The 17,292-nt window shown below is 33.9% G+C and overlaps 1 protein-coding gene across 1 annotated transcript; it reads left to right on the top strand.

Moving 5' to 3' along the window:
• Nucleotides 1–297: 297 nt before the first annotated feature.
• On the top strand, nucleotides 298–15,351 carry LOC113766515 (putative disease resistance protein RGA3). The gene is made up of 3 exons (XM_027310699.1): nucleotides 298–510; nucleotides 11,719–13,545; nucleotides 13,684–15,351. The coding sequence occupies exons 1-3, from the start codon at nucleotides 298–300 to the stop codon at nucleotides 15,349–15,351; spliced, it is 3,708 nt and encodes a 1,235-aa protein (XP_027166500.1).
• The last annotated feature ends 1,941 nt before the right edge of the window (nucleotides 15,352–17,292 follow it).

Genomic DNA, 17,292 nt, shown 5'->3' with positions numbered 1-17,292 from the left:
GTTACGGCCTGCTGTTAGACCACTTGGGCATTTTAACAAACAGTAAACGAACATGAAAAATTCCAGCAATTCTTTGCTCAAATGAAGCCACGGTTGGCCCCAAAATCATCAGAAGTACAAGGGATTTCAAATTCAATCATGATATAACATGCGCATGCTAAAATTTGAACAATCAACGGGGCAATTGCAATAAACGAAGCCATGGCAGACATGCTTAGAGGACTTGGGAAGGAACTGAAATTCAAAGAAAAAGGGGCGACTTATAGTGCTCTTACTTGAGCGGTGGCGACGGCGATTATGACGAAGCCGAAGATGGTGAGTTGGAATTGGAAGATGACTAGGTCTGACTTCGTCCGAGAGCCTTCATCTAGTGTTACAGAGAACGGCAGCAGCCCAGGAGGTTGTGCGCGGTGTTGGCGATGGCAGACAGCAGCAGAGCGGACGCGGACTGGTGGTGACCTGGTTCTTCCTCCTCTGTCCGTTGCCGCGTCTTTCTCTCCTGATCTTCCCGTCAGCTGCCACTCTTCCTTCACTCTGTTTTTTTTCTTTTCACGCTCAAGGCCTCCCTTCCAAGAACCCTAGCTGCTTCTCTGCTCTTCTGTTTCTCTTTTTCTCCTCTAAAACCTAGCCGCCCTTTCTCAGGCTTCCCCCTCAGCTTTTCTTGCTCACTTGTGCGCCGCCCTTTTTTTCTCCTCTATTTTGTTCTTTTTTTCTTGTTTTGTTCTTTTCCCTCTGTTTTGTTCTACTGCCAAAGCCCTCCTCTATGGTGCTGGGTAGCTCGGACTTCAGCGGCTGATGGTGGTGGATAGCGGCGGACTTCAGCGGCTAACGGTGGCGAGCGGCATTTCGAATCTACGGGAAGGAAGGGTTAGTTCACCATAGGAAGGAAAGACTGAGAATGAAATTTGTCTAAGTGTTGGAAGAGAGAAGCGGCGAGACTTTTGTTTGTGTGTGAACAACCAAAAACGACGTCGTTTTGTAGAGATTTCAGCCACCCGCCTCGCGCCTCTTTCAGATTTCAGACTGGCGCTCTTTTTTTTTTGGCATCTAAGCACATCTTTGAGATTCCAGGATTCACACCTTTAGCTTCATACATTTTTTTTCTTTTTTTTTTCCCTGGTCAAATTTTTTTTTCAGGTTTCTTTTTTCATACTTAATCTCTTTTTTTTTTCCTTAATCTCATCTATAAATATCAAATAAATTATTTGATATTGGTTTCTTTTTTGTGCATGTATATATATATATATGTGTGCTTGTTTGTGTCTATATACATCTTTTTGGGTTTGGACAACTCAATATACAAATTATTTAAGAAATTACCTTACAATAAAACTTACACAATAAAACATGTTTCAAAAATTTAACATGCATAGAATTGCTTATATACAGTATAGCACTTCTTACTCATGCTTATCCTACTCTTTGTCTATTACTTAGTTTTTATAATAAATTAAAAGAAACATGTAATCAAATATTCTGTTAAATGTGTTACAACTCTCAATCTTATTGCACGACAGATATTTTACTGAATAATTTTAATTTCGTATATACCCATTCCATATGAAAATAATTATTACTTATGATGTATTACACGTTATACTAATCTTTCACAGTGCTAACATTAGACTACAAATTATATTCAATTACACTTTTTCAAATTATTTCAGTTATTGATTTTTGGGGGTTGTTATAAGGAATAATAAACAATTCGTGAAAACATTTTTATGCTCAGACATGTCTATTATGTCAACTTAGCAAAAATTACAAATATCTAAAAATAGTTTGTTATTATATCATTTGCATTTTGCTAATACGTAATGAATAGGGGCTAAATTATAAAATTAGGGTGTCATATCTTCGGTGCTTTTGCTCATATAAAAGAATTGGGGGCTAAATAATAAAATTAGGGTGCCATAGTAGAATTAGTGAAATTTGATGAAAATACTATAGAATTGCTTATATACAGTATAGCACTTCTTACTCATGCTTATCCTACTCTTTGTCTATTACTTAGTTTTTATAATAAATTAAAAGAAACATGTAATCAAATATTCTGTTAAATGTGTTACAACTCTCAATCTTATTGCACGACAGATATTTTACTGAATAATTTTAATTTCGTATATACCCATTCCATATGAAAATAATTATTACTTATGATGTATTACACGTTATACTAATCTTTCACAGTGCTAACATTAGACTACAAATTATATTCAATTACACTTTTTCAAATTATTTCAGTTATTGATTTTTGGGGGTTGTTATAAGGAATAATAAACAATTCGTGAAAACATTTTTATGCTCAGACATGTCTATTATGTCAACTTAGCAAAAATTACAAATATTTAAAAATAGTTTGTTATTATATCATTTGCATTTTGCTAATACGTAATGAATAGGGGCTAAATTATAAAATTAGGGTGTCATATCTTCGGTGCTTTTGCTCATATAAAAGAATTGGGGGCTAAATAATAAAATTAGGGTGCCATAGTAGAATTAGTGAAATTTGATGAAAATACTATAGAATTGCTTATATACAGTATAGCACTTCTTACTCATGCTTATCTTACTCTTTGTCTATTACTTAGTTTTTATAATAAATTAAAAGAAACATGTAATCAAATATTCTGTTAAATGTGTTACAACTCTCAATCTTATTGTACGACAGATATTTTACTGAATAATTTTGATTTCGTATATACCCATTCCATATGAAAATAATTATTACTTATGATGTATTACACGTTATACTAATCTTTCACAGTGCTAACATTAGACTACAAATTTTATTCAATTACACTTTTTCAAATTATTTCAGTTATTGATTTTTGGGGGTTGTTATAAGGAATAATAAACAATTCGTGAAAAAATTTTTATGCTCAGACATGTCTATTATGTCAACTTAGCAAAAATTACAAATATCTAAAAATAGTTTGTTATTATATCATTTGCATTTTGCTAATACGTAATGAATAGGGGCTAAATTATAAAATTAGGGTGTCATATCTTCGGTGCTTTTGCTAATATAAAAGAATTGGGGGCTAAAAAATAAAATTAGGGTGTCATAGTAGAATTAGTGAAAGTTGATGAAAATACTGTAGTATACAGTGATGCAAAAAGTTGTCACAAAATTGGAATCGGGTAGACTTTCAATGACAACAAGTTATGTTGTCACTGTAGAGAGAGCGTTTGTGACGACTTTACTTGAGTTGTCATAAATTCATTTCCCGCGGCATCAAATGAGATGCGCGCCAACTATTTCGTGACGAGTTGAGAATGACAACTTCCAATGTTGTCACTGATTATGCTTGTGCTGTACTCATCTGTGATGACACCTAATGTCGTCACTGAATTAGGTTATCTGTGACAAGATTTTTGTTGTCACATAAATTTTTGTCACTGAAAAATATATTTCTTGTAGTGGTAACAAGATTTTACTTTTGAGCACAAAAAGTCATATTTCTGCATCAACTTTAACTTGTTAGCGCCTAAGCGGACACAATGGCATTAAATCCTCATAATCTGAAGGACAAAAATGAAGGACATCAAATACTTCCTAGGCAATTTAAATATTTTCAAGTTAGCTCAAAAGGTGCATGGGTAAAAGTATGGGGATATGGTAGAAGCAAATAAGGAAATATTTATCATGTCTAGTAAAGGAGAAAATAAATTAAGGGAGCAGCAAAATTACTTAAACGTGTAGATTCTATAAATTGCCCCTATTATTAATTAATTGGTCAAACGTTTAGATTAAACTGTTGTGTATGTGAGGTGTGAAAGGACAGGCATGCCTCGTTTATATAATGCTTAGACCGTTTTGTCCTTAGAAAATTATGCTATTATATTTTTCTATAAAGAAATTTGTATTATCTAGGAATTGATGATACAACTACAAATGTAAATAATTATATAAATTATATAAAGTATCTTTACTAGATCAATTTTTAGTCACTTGTGATAATTTATGCTATTTAAATATGAATAAATCGTATATATATTGACAATGTATAAACTATTACCGTTGGATTCATGACACACGTGCAAAAATTAGATTTTAAATTCAATTTTGTATAATTGTCATTCATCCAAAACTGACAGTATATACATTATTAATGTAAAAAAAATTAATCCTTCAAATATTTTTCACAACAATGTAACCATTACAGTAGTTTTACAATGCAACTACTTAGGTTTTTTCAGAGCTATAAATGTGACGTGTTGTGTCCTGTCATCATTTAGTCCTTGTCAAATGGGTAGAGACTTATATAGGACATTTTAAGCTTTTGTATCATGTTTGTTTCAAACGCTTTCTCTCTCTTTTTTTTCTTTTGTGAGTAATACACTAATTATTAAGATATCATGTTGCGTTTTAATCCATTTAACTTGTTTAAATTTTTAGATAAAATAACTAATGAAACATCACAAAAATTTAAAAATTACAATGCATCAGGCAACAACATATTATTACTGGATCCATTAGGAAGGAACTCAAAATTTTATTCTCGATTGAAACTTGGTGTGAATTCTTAAAGAGTCTTCACCGTTAACATTTTAGTTCAAGTACTCTACTTACGATGCAACTAAACTATTTCCACTATGAATTCAAGAAGGGCCTCCACAAAATTTTTGTACCAGTAATCTATTTAGGAGGGAACTAATCTATCTTCATTATAAATTCGGGAAAGGAGGCACTCAAAAACAATTTATTGTTAATAAATATACTTTGGCTCCATTACTTCGTTGAGAAGGAACTAAATAGCCTAAACTACTATCAAGATAGTATATGATGGGATGAAAAATAAAAAAAAAACTTTGGAGTAAATAAATATATAAGGGAACACAATCAGTTCTTTTTCTTTTTTAAAAAGTTAATTTTTTGAAAATTTTGGTGCAAATTACCTCTAGCCTTTGGCTCTTATAGTCTATTTAGCAAGAAAGCCCGAGTTAGACAATTTTTTTGTTGTAAGTTTAGGAGGAAATCCATAGAATTTTGGTGAATATGGGAGAGCCAATTTGAGGTTTATCCTCATGGAATAAATAGCCTAAACTACTATCAAGATAATATATGATGCGATGAAAAATAAAAAAAATTTTGGAGAAAATAAATATATAAGGGAGCACAATCAGTTCTTTTTCTTTTTGAAAAAGTTAATTTTTTGAAAATTTTGGTGCAAATTACCTCTAGCCTTTGGCTCTTGTAATCTATTTAGTAAGAAAGTCTAAATTAGACAATTTTGTACTATAAGTTTAGGAGGAAATCCATAGAATTTTGGTGTAACTATGGGAGGGCCAAGTAGAAATTTTTTGTATGATTTCTAAAGGACCCAAAGAAATAAGAATCCCAAACATAAAAAATAGTATAATAATAGTAATATACTCTAATGATGATAACAATAATAATAATAGAATGTAAAATAAGAGTTCTTGATATGGACGATCATTCGAGTTATAAGCGTGACGTAGTATATGTTAGAGTTAACATGTTAGTTTTACATTTTTGATAAGTTACTAATAGGTTAATCGTGTCAACCTGTAAGTTGATCCAATAATGCCCATTTTGATACCCAATTGTGAGGCTAATATTTCCTTATTGTGTTTCAATTACGTGTCTTTCAAGTCATTTTCATGTCAGGTCATCGTATCCAAAAGTGCTACTCATAATTATTTCCAAGGCAAGGACTAATCTAATCATGTATCTTATTCCATGAAATAATAAGTTGATAGTTAGGTCTTGGGAACATTAACCTAAGCAATTTACATATTTTCGGATTAGCTCAAAAGGTGGGAGCAAACAAGGAAACAGTTATCAAGTTCATTAAGGGTGAAAATAAGTTTCTTAGAAAGCAGGAAAATTACTTTAAAATGGAATTCTGTAACCTAATTGGGGGAAATTTTTAGATTAAAGTAGAATTTCAATTAAAAATATTGGAGATATGTACTAGAAAATGCTTGCTAATAGAGAATTGCCATTAAATTTAATAAGCATATATTCAGCTCCATTTATTCCATGCGGATAAACCTCAAATTGGAATGAGCATAGATTCAATTCTATTAAATGAATAAGAATATAATGTGAATAAAAAAAAAGGTCAGGAACAATTTTAAGGTCTATCACCTGCAGATTGTAATGTGGCTTGTTGATTGTGTGGTGCTGTCTCACTATTTCATAGGAAAATTCAAAATGGGACGATTTGTAGTTAAGATATCACACCAACTTAGAGTTACCTTTATTGCACTTATTTAGGGGGTCCAAATTCAGGGTCTAGCTTACAATGGCTATATAATCTTTCAGATCTAATTGAATTAAGGCAAAGTAATCTATTGCATTAATAGAGCAAAAAAAAAAAAAGTCTATTGCACTAATATTTTGCTGATACTATATCCTTGCATAGCTTTTATCTGGAAGATTTTGGAGCATTGCTTTTGATACCAAATAAGAATTTCAAATAGGGACAAGAATTTCAATTCATTTCATGCCACAAGGAAGCATAAGAATCCAAGAAACCGAAAGAGAAAATTTTGGAGTAGGATAAAGAGAGGAAAACCTTTGGAATAAAGTAAATCACTTTGGATTTGCAGCATTACTTTTCATCTACAAGAGCGGTTAACCACAAGTTAGTACAAGAATAAATCCCAATCAACTTATAACAAGTAATGAAAAAAAGATAGAAATAAAGAACAAAGTAAGAAAAGTAAAGAATAGACTGTCTTTGCTGTATGTTACATGGTCCCTTTTTTTGGGAATCTTTTCTTCCGTTTCACTTTCCTTGTCTTATTGCTTCTTCAAGCAGTTCCTCTCTAGGGGAAAAAAGCTTAAATGTTTAGTAGTTTTGTTAGAGTCAAGTCAAGTCAAATATTTAGTAGTTTTATTAATGTTAAGTAATAGTAGTTTCATTATTTAGAAATTAATATTTTATTAGATAATTAATGTTGTGGTCAAGATTTATATACCATCTAGTAGTTTATAAATAGATAGTCTTATTATTGTCTTAAAAAAAGAAAAATTTGGTGTGATTTCTAAAGAACCCAAAGAAATTAATAAGAATCCCAAACATGAAAAATAGTTAAATAATAGTAGTACACTATCATGACTATAACAATAATAATATAACATAAAAATAGGAGTCCTTAATGTGGCTGATGATTTAGGTTATAAGACATGGCAGGTTGGGATTTACGTGTCAATTCTTATCTTTTAACAAGTTACTAATTGGTTAGTCATATCAACTCATGGGTTGATCTACAAATACCCATTTTATTACCCAACTAGGAGACTAATTTTTTTATGTTGTGTTTCAATCAAGTTTTTTTCAAGTCATGTTAATGTTGTGTCATCATATCCAAAAGTGCCATGTCTAGTTATTTCTTATGCAATGAATAATCTAATTAGCTATTTTATTTTCAATGAAAGAATAAGTTGATAGACGGGGTCTTGAGAACATTAGTCACATAACGATGAGATTCCTGAATCAATTCTAGGGACCTTCTCTTTTCCCCTTCCCCGCTATAAGGTTTAAATTCTCCTCTTAAACAAAAAAAAAATCCATCTTTGAAAAAGTTGATGACTTGAAAAGACAACATATCTAAAACATTTTTTTTAACTTTTAGTGTCAAATCTAAAAATCACCCTTCCATAGTGCAAATACAAAATGGAAAAATAGGGACTTAGCAACTGAGTACCGATCGCATGAGATAATCTAGACACTAAAACAATAATCTTAGATACTAAACTGATAAATGACTATAACATGCACTATTCATATGCGAGGCCTGCCACATTTTTACTTTTTCTTGTGTTCTGTGAACAAATGCGACGTTTACAATCACCAACTTATTGTTCACATTAAACAACAATAATGGCAAAGATGCATCAGCCTGCATTAAATTAACAAATGTAAATGTATTTTAATTTTGTGCATAAAAGTCACATTTGTGCATCAAAGTCAGCCCCTAAATGGACGCAATGACATCAAATACCTGCAAATCTGAAGGACAAAAATGAAGGTTCACCTTTTAACACACGAAACTTATTAAGATAATCCACCGAAGAAATTTAGATATTCTCGGATTAGCTCAAAATGTGGATAAAAGTTTCGGGACATGGTAGGAGCAAACAAGAAAATCTTTATCATGTTCATTAAGGGAGAAAGTAATTTAAGGGAGCAGTTAAATTATTCAAAATGGAATTCTGTAACCTATTAGGGAAAAATTACAGATTAAAATAGAAGTTTGAATTGAAAAAAAAAATGTTGGAGATACTTTATTAGAAAATGCTTGCTAATACAAGAATTGCCATTAAATTTGAATAAACATATATTCTCCTCCATTTATCCCATGAAGAGAATCCTCAAATTGGAATGAGCATAGATTCAAATGCAATGTGGTGTTTTTTGCCTTCTTTTTTGGTTTCATGGAGTTCAAAAAGGGATGATTTGTAAGATATCTCACATACAAGAATATTATGGTACGTTACACCAACTTAGAGTTACCCTCTTAAAGTGGTTACATGATTTTCCATAAATAATTGCAGAAACTGTATATACTCTTGCATATCTTTCACCTAAAGGATTAGGATATTTTTATTGAATTAAGCCAAAGATATTTTTATTGCTGTTGGTACTGGATAACAGGATGACCCTTCAAATTGGAACAAGAACTTTAACTCATTTCGTGCCACAAGGAAGCATAAGAATCCAAGGGACCAAAATAGAAAAATTTAGGCTAAACCTTTGGAATAAAGTAAACTCGGATGCCGTCAATATAGAATCCAGTATGAGTACGTTCGTCTACAGGAGTGGTTAACCTCAAGCCATTGCAAGGATAGATACCAATCAATTTCTAACAAAAGGAAAAGGCACAAAAACAAACACTAAGTAAAGCACATAAATGATTGCCTTTGGAATCTTTTCTTCCTTTTCATCCTGCTTTTATTATCCCTTCTTGCAGCATTTGCTCTCTCAGAGGAAAAGACTATTGAAAAGCTTCAACTTCAATTTAATTACCAAGAGAAAAGTTGAAACCACCACCAATTTGTGGACTTGCCATTTCAATCACTTTAATTCCTCAGAAAAACTTCAATTTTCGATCGCACCTAGCTTCCCTGTAAAACCCCACTCAATAAAAAATTCATCTCACTCTTCCTTGGCTTCGCAACAATCGTTCGACACTGCTAGCAAGAAAATACAGAAGCCATCCCATCTTTTTGCTTCAAGATCAGGTAATCTTCCCTTTCATTCATAGTTTCTTCACATTATGGGTGCATTGACGTCGGGTATATGATGGAATTCCTTTTTGTCTTATGAATTTCCATAATTGCTTAATGAATGAAATCTAAAATTTCACATGTATCAGTTATTTACTAGATACTTGACTGTGCTTTTTGTATAGTTAGATAAGATAAAATCCATCATTTGATACTTAGTCAAACAAGAGTGTGTAGAATGCATCGCACAATAAGTTATTCTTGGTCCCTTACTTGATTATTTGAGTAATTATAGGATTTCAGTAATCCTTCAGAATTACCCTTCTTTAATAATATCTCCCAATCCTAGACAAGAAGGATGAGAGATTATGATTCATATCTTTCTAAGAGAGTCCATTATTATTTTAGTTACCTATTGATAATAGATAAACTAAAGATGTTTAAATCTAAAGCTGTCAGTTTTGTTACAATTACCTTCTTTAAAAGACTTTTTTAATGTAAGGGCACACTTGTTGAAGTAACAAGTTTGACAATCATTTCCTTTCACTTCACTCAACTTCGAATAATTTGAAACAGTGGTTTGAAAAGCTAAAACGTTGTAAAAGAGGTTTTATTTCTACAGAAACATGGGCTAAACTTTTATGAAATTTTGACTTTTAATAGTTAAAAAGTAATAAAATACAAAATGTTTATGAGAATTATGAAAAATTAAGAAACAATTATAGAAGAGTATATTTTTATGATATTTGGTATTGACAATAGAATGGAAAACATGCCAACACAGTTGTAGGTACCTAAAAATGGTTGTATGATAAGAAACAATCAGTGTGTTTGGATAGTAGATTATTTGGGATAATATTTTTGAAAAAAAAATACAGCAGTACTTTTTTAATGTGATATATGTAAGACAAAAAGGTGGTTAAAAAATGTGTTAATGATGCAAGAAAATAAAATTTGGCAAATAATGTCTATCCAAGCAAATTGAATAGTAATTTTCCTTTATAAAAATGGTGAAATTAAAAGAAACTAAAGTTTTGGCGTCAACATGCAATTTGTTGAGTACTTTCTTTTCGCTTTATTCATGATTACAGCTTAGGCGTGCCCAAATAATCCCTTCAAAACAATTTTGAAGGCATCCATATCAAAGCTTAATAATCATAAAAATAACAATTACAACTCCCCACAAAACCAATCAATTTAGATTTCAAATCAGGATTAACCCATCCAATTTCTGATGCCCTCCTCTAGATTTAGAACCACAATTGACAAAAATCACACAAAAACTATTCAATTGATGTTATACTTTAATTGTGCAATGGCACTAAATTTCTTCAACTACTAAGCTAGCTTATTTCTTCAACTACTAATTGTGCAATGACAACAGAGATTAATTTTAAATTATCCGGTATAATACATGATATATTATGGAAAGATTTGCATGCATAATTTTTACCAAATAATATCCTCAAATGCACGGTAATAGTTTAACTAGTGGATCAAATTAATTTATGGACATTATATTTCTTGTTTTTCATATGCTTACTCATTTATGATATATTGTACATAACAATTTACAGTAGCAATGTTGTAACTGTAACTTAGAAGTAGTAACAGGAGTAATTCAATTCCTAATGCAACTACAGGTGAAGACCAATTCACGCAGAATCAGAAATTTTTTTCTTCCTCCGAATTTATTACTGTGTCGTCTAAGAAGATTCAGACTCATACTTATAAGATACCCAAAAATTTATTTTGCAGTACACTTAATAATTAAAGTTGTAATTGCTATTTTTCCAAAAAAAAATCAAATATTATTTAGATTGCATCATAAACACAATTTCTAATCGTCCTTTTATTTTACTATGTCATATCATAAAAAGTAATACAGTGTTATTCCAAATAATCTACTATCCAAATGCAACTGTTGTTTGCAATATATTTTCACTACTACTACAATGGTAGTTACCTATTGGTACTAATTATGATGGTTTTGCTTACAAGGATATGAAACTTTCTTATTATTATTGAACCAATGCCACCCTTTTTCTAGTTTTTGCATTTGGTTAATGCTGAATAAAATTGGTGATTCCACATGGAAAACCATTTTTGTGTATACACATGTATGTCACAGCTTTTGATCTATTTGTGATTACAGTCTCAAATGTCTTCTGCTTTACAAAATTATTTGCTAGCCATTTTCTATCAATTTCTTTGGATTGGATCTCCTAACAATCCAAACCTTTCATGATAATGGTGGGTTGTTAATGCGGTGTAACGACACGGGTGAAAACTAAAGAATTCATCGTCTTTCCTGTCTGTCACGTGATATGTTTGTCGGAACCTTTTCTTTCTTTTCATTTTCCTTTTATTGCAGCAATTCTAAAAAGAGTATTCAAAAGCTCAAAAGTACGAATAAATAAAAAGACTAAAAACCACCACCAATTAGTAGACTTTTGGTTTCATCTACTGCTAACTTTCTACTCTTTCTCACCTTCAAACTCGCAAATTGCCAGGTTCCATTCCACGCTCTCAAAAATATCAAATTCTCTCTTTCTCCCAGATATCGACCTGACCTGATGGCGGACGCGTTGGTGGATGCACTACTTAGTTCCACTATAGAAGTTCTAGTGGAGAAGGCAATAAATTTGGCTTCCGAACAAATTGGCCAGTTTGTTGGCTTCAAGAAAGATTTGGAGAAACTGCAGGATACGTTGAAACTGATCCAGGCTGTCCTTCGTGACGCAGAGAAAGAGCTGGTGACTAAAGAGTTCGTGAAGCGATGGCTGGAGAACCTTGAACGTGTGGCTTTCGATGCTGAAAATTTGCTGGATGACATCAACTATGAGATGATTCGGCGCAAAGTTAAGATTCAAAACCAAATGAAGAGAAAGGTATGCTTGTTCTTCTCACTCTCCAATCCCATTGCATTTCGCTGCAAAATGGCCTGCAAGATTCATAAAATCAATATGAATCTGAAAAGAATCAATGAAGAAGCAAGGAGATTTGGCCTCCAGTCACAGACTGCACCTGCTCCTCCTCCTCCCAGTGGAGCAGGATTTATAAAGAACAAAGAGACTGACTCTGCTGCTGTTGGTGCGAGTTTTGTTGGAAGAGATGATGATGTTCCAGCAATAGTAACAAAGTTGACTGCCACGAGTAACAATGAAACTATCTCCGTTCTTTCTATAATAGGGATGGGCGGGATCGGGAAGACCACTGTGGCTCGAAAAGTTTTCCACGATCTAAAAATTGAAAACCATTTTGACAAGAGAATGTGGGTATGCGTATCAGATTTTGAAAAACATTTCGATCCCAACAGGCTTTTCGATTTGATTCTTGAATCACTGAAAGTCCCAATGGCCGAAGTTAGGGATTCTAGGGAAGCCAAAATCCAGAAGCTTAAGGAAATATTGGATGGTAAAAAGCCGCTTAAATATCTACTGGTCCTCGATGATGTATGGAATGTGGGCCAAGGGGCGCTATGGGTTGGGTTTCTGGAGTCTCTGCGAGGTATTAGCTCAGCCAAGGGGAGCTGGGTTATTGTGACCACGCGTAACAAACGAGTGGCAAACATCACAGCAATTGCTTCTGATCCTTGGCCCTTAAAGGAATTATCAAATGATCATTGTTGGCTCATCATTAATAAAAATGCATTTGGTGACAGGAAAGCACCGGGTGATCTAAAAGAGTTAGGATTTGAGCTAGCAAAGAAATGCCAAGGCTTGCCATTAGCTGCAAGTGTTCTTGGCGGTATGTTGCGCAACAAGGAAAGAAATGAATGGCAGTCAATTTTAGAAACTGGGCTTCAAAATATAGGTGGAGACGAAGATGGTGACATCACTAAAATTTTGAAGTTGAGCTTCGACCATCTTCCGTATCCATCTCTTAAAAAGTGTTTTGCATATTGTTCAATTTTCCCCCAGGATTTTCAATTGGAAAGAAATCAGCTAATCCAACTGTGGGCTGCAGAAGGATTTCTTCATTCAAAGCCAAGGAACGAGATGTGTATGGAGGAAGTTGGTAATTGGTACTTTGCCATTTTGTTGGATAGTAACTTGTTTCAAGATGCAGAGAAGGATGATTATGGGAATGTTTTGTACTGCAAAATGCATGATCTTGTGCATGATATGGTGCAATCCATTTCCAATTCCAAAACTTTAAGGTTGACAAAGTCTGGTAGTGTTGATATGGAAACGTCTTCCATTCGGTATCTTGCACTGGAGAGAAGTGAAAAAGAAATGCCATTTCCTTCCACTGAAAGTTTCAAGCATATTACGACATTGTTTTTGCAAGGAAACAAATCACTTAATGACAGGGAGATGTCATTTTTTATGTTGCGAGTTTTGAACTTAAGGGCATCGAGTGTCGAAGAGCTTCCTAAATAAATTGGCAAGCTAACTCATTTGCGATATCTTGATTCATCAGAAACTTCAATCAAAACATTGCCAGAGTCTCTATGTCAACTTTACAATTTGCAGACATTAAGAGTTAAATATTGTGACTCACTGACAAAGTTTCCTAAGAATTTCAAGAATTTGGTGAATTTGAGGCACTTTGACTTTTTCTCTTCTCATAAATCAAGTGATATCATGCCTTTTGAGATCGGACAGTTGCAATTTCTCCAAACTTTGCCATTTTTCAATATTGGTGAAGAAAGAGGTCGACAAATTGGAGAATTGAGGAATTTGAAGAATCTCAGTGGACGATTTGAGTTACGTAATCTTGAATTAATGAAAAGCAAGGAAGAAGCTGAGTCTGCAAATCTGATTGGAAAGCCAAACATTGATGAGTTAGGATTACTGTGGGATGAAATAGATAATTCAAGAAATAATGATAGTGAATACAATCAAGTGTTGGAAGGCTTGCATCCTCACCAAAATTTGAAAGGTTTGGTAATTGAAAGATTTTTTGGTGACCAGCTTTCGAAATGGATTGGAGAACTCGGGAGATTGGTGAAATTCGAATTACAAAATTGCAAAAATTGCAAAGAGTTACCGACTCTTGGACACATGCCCTTCCTCAGATCTCTTTACTTGAAAGGACTTGACAGCCTAACAAGTATAGGCCCTTCTTTTTATGGCGGATCAGGCGTGCATAATGGTAATAGCAGTCAAAGACCCCTAAAATTGTTTCCAGTGCTTGAACATCTCATTCTAAAAGACATGCAAAATTTGAGGGAATGGACGGAAGCAACAGTTCATGATGGGACGGTGGTGGTGTTTCCAGTCCTTCATACGGTAAAGATTAATGACTGCCCTCAATTAGCCACTTTTCCAAGTCTCAAGGAATTGAAAGTCAAGAAAACCCAAAATGGATCAGCACTAATGACATATATTTGTAGCGGAGTCAGCACTCTCACTATTCTTTCCATTCGAAGTGTGAATAGGCTGACCAAACTACCAAATATGTTATTCCAAAACAATCCCAAGCTTGCACATCTCGAATTAAGTAATTGTGGTGATTTGGCCCAATTTTTGGATTTTTCGTTTGATGTTCCTCGAACTTCAGAAGGACCAAATTACCAATCAGTAGCCGAGCACACTTGTATTGACAATAATGCTCCTCAACATTTGGTTGGCCTTGAGTCCCTAGAGGAATTAACTATTGCTGAGTGCCACTCGCTCAAGTTAATTTCAATCCCCAAGGGACGGAAATACCTCACTGCCTTGCAACGATTATGGATTCAGTCCTGCGATGGGTTGACCCACTTGTCCATACCCCAAATATCTGAGTCAGAGTGGGATTCCACTTCTTCACCCTTCTCTTCCTCCGGCACTTGTCCTCCTCCTCCTCCTCCTCTTCCTCTTGCGGAATTGTGTGTACTCCACTGCGACAATCTTATCTCCTTCCCAGTTGATTTAACCCGAACACCTTCTCTCTTTTTTCTGAACATATCACTATGTGAGAAATTAACCTTGCCCAAGGGGAAGCTTTGTTCTCTTACAAGCTTGAGATTCTTAGAAATCGGACCATTCTCAGAAACCACCACAGAGCTGCATTCCTTCCTAGACCTCTTTGATACTCTCCCACCACCGCACCCCTACTTCCCCTCCCTTTCACAATTATTTCTGCATGGATGGCCTCATTGGGAATCTCTGCCCGAGCAACTTCAGCATCTCTCTGCCCTAAGATTGCTTGAACTATAGGGCTTTGGAGTAAAATCATTGCCCGATTGGTTTGGGAAGCTTTCCTCACTTGAAAGACTCGATCTCTATGGTTGTGAAAAGTTAGAGAATTTACCCTCTCACCAATCTATGAGAAGCCTCACCAGACTAACAGAGCTGCATATTACGATCTGTCCCCTCCTAAAGGAAAGATGCAATCCAGAGAGCAGCAGCAGCAGCACCGACCTCAATTCTGAGTGGTCCAAGATCTCCCACATTCCCAATATTGAAATTGATTGGGAGCAGCTCAGAGGCTAATGTCCAGTCGAAACTCACAAATCATGTCAGTTTCCCCAATTAAAGCTACTAGGTATTCCTATGTACTACTACTACTACTACACACAATTCTTGTCAATTAAATTAATTTGTGCTTCTTCTATCCATCTATATTTCTGTCCCCTTAACAATCTTTTCTTGTATTGGCAGCGGTAAATCTTTTCTAACCATAGTGTCACTTGTTTTTTGCAATTTTTAGTGGGTAGCATAAACGTTCCCAATTCGGTGTTGGGAATTCGGTGCTGTGAATTAGGCTAGTTTTTTCAACATATCCATCATGTGTTTTTATGAAATTGTTTCATCTTATTCTCTTTCTGCTTTGCTTAAGCACTTAGTGTATACGTTGTAGACTGGTCTTTTTTCTCTATCTGTACTTTTAATTGCATTGTCAATTATTTCAGTTAATTATTAATTTAGTTCTGGACTTATATTCAGTAGTGAAAACTTTGGACTAGTAAAGTCTTGCCTTTTGCTCCAACAAATTACTGGAGTTAGAGAAATAATAGCATTACTCAAAGGCAAACGGTTTTGAGTTTCTGATTTCTTTTATCATTTATGTGTTCAGTCAAGCCATATCCAGTTTACAGTTTGAAATTTTGACATGAGCAATGTGTTTGCTAGATTGTAATGACCGACAATAAAATTAGCTTTTAGAATGTTCTGCATGAGAATGACCGTGGAGAAGCTTGGTGAGTCATACATTTATGGATACTTCTAGTAAAAGATTTGTAGTTCAATGAGCAAAGTGATAATATTTTCAAGCAGTGATCAGTGATGATAAGTTTTCCATTCAGTTGAGGAATTCCACTTATTAGCCGAAACTAGGTTCTTTTTTACTCAAAAATGCTGATTTTTTTTCCTATCAAAGAATGCACTCCATAATGTAAGCTTAACTCACTATGTTTTACACCAAGATTCTGAACTTAGCATGATTGTGAATATGCTTTTGATCCTATGCCATGTTCTTTGAAAAAATTGTAGTAGTACTAGGAGATTGTTAGCCTTTAAAGTAATGATTGTGAACATACTTTGGTCCTTATTTTGTTCTGAAATTAGCTCAAGGACATTGACCAGTTAACTGTTGGAGCTTTTGTATATGTTGCAATTTATGCTATAGGAACAAATGCCAAAATCTATCTTTCACTACTTGGGAAATGTTGATCACTATTTTGTGTTGTTTGGCAAAGTATTTCACAACCATCTTATTTTGTGTGTCTGCTTTTTTTTTTAGTTGTTTTTCAATTTATGATCTTTTCTGTATATGGTAACAAATATATTGGAACAAAAGTCTTCAACTAGCACGGTTTCCTGTTATATGGCGACCAGATAAGTACCTACACATTCTTGGCACTTGGATAAATGATGGTCTGTTTGCTAGGCGAGAGCTTTCTAGCTCCAAATTGATCAATCAGGGTACTCCCAAAAGGAACTCTTCCTTGTCCTTTGCATGGAGATGGTTTAGGTACAACTCAGCATTCTTATAATGCATTTTCTTTTGCTATATTCAATTGTTGTCCAGCTTCTGATCTGATGGCATCTTTGCTTATGGTGTAGGCAATACCAAGTTTAGTTTTAAAGTCTACAATGAACCATTTTAAAAACACATGGAATAGTATAGAGTGCTGAGGGTGTATAGGTTTTCTTGAG

The sequence above is a fragment of the Coffea eugenioides genome, chromosome 3, assembly GCF_003713205.1.
Source record: "Coffea eugenioides isolate CCC68of chromosome 3, Ceug_1.0, whole genome shotgun sequence".
Lineage (NCBI taxonomy): Eukaryota > Viridiplantae > Streptophyta > Magnoliopsida > Gentianales > Rubiaceae > Coffea > Coffea eugenioides.
Note: the sequence above shows the minus strand (reverse complement) of the source record. Positions and strands in the feature narration are given on the sequence as shown.

Excerpts from the sequence above, each read along its gene's own strand:
- LOC113766515 (XM_027310699.1), top strand. The coding sequence starts at position 298 with ATGACGAAGCCGAAGATGGTGAGTTGGAATTGGAAGATGACTAGGTCT. Across the intron at positions 511-11,718 it reads CTTTCTCTCCTGATCTTCCC|GTTCCATTCCACGCTCTCAA; the intron begins GTCAGCTGCCAC and ends GCAAATTGCCAG. Across the intron at positions 13,546-13,683 it reads TGTCATTTTTTATGTTGCGA|ACATTAAGAGTTAAATATTG; the intron begins GTTTTGAACTTA and ends TACAATTTGCAG.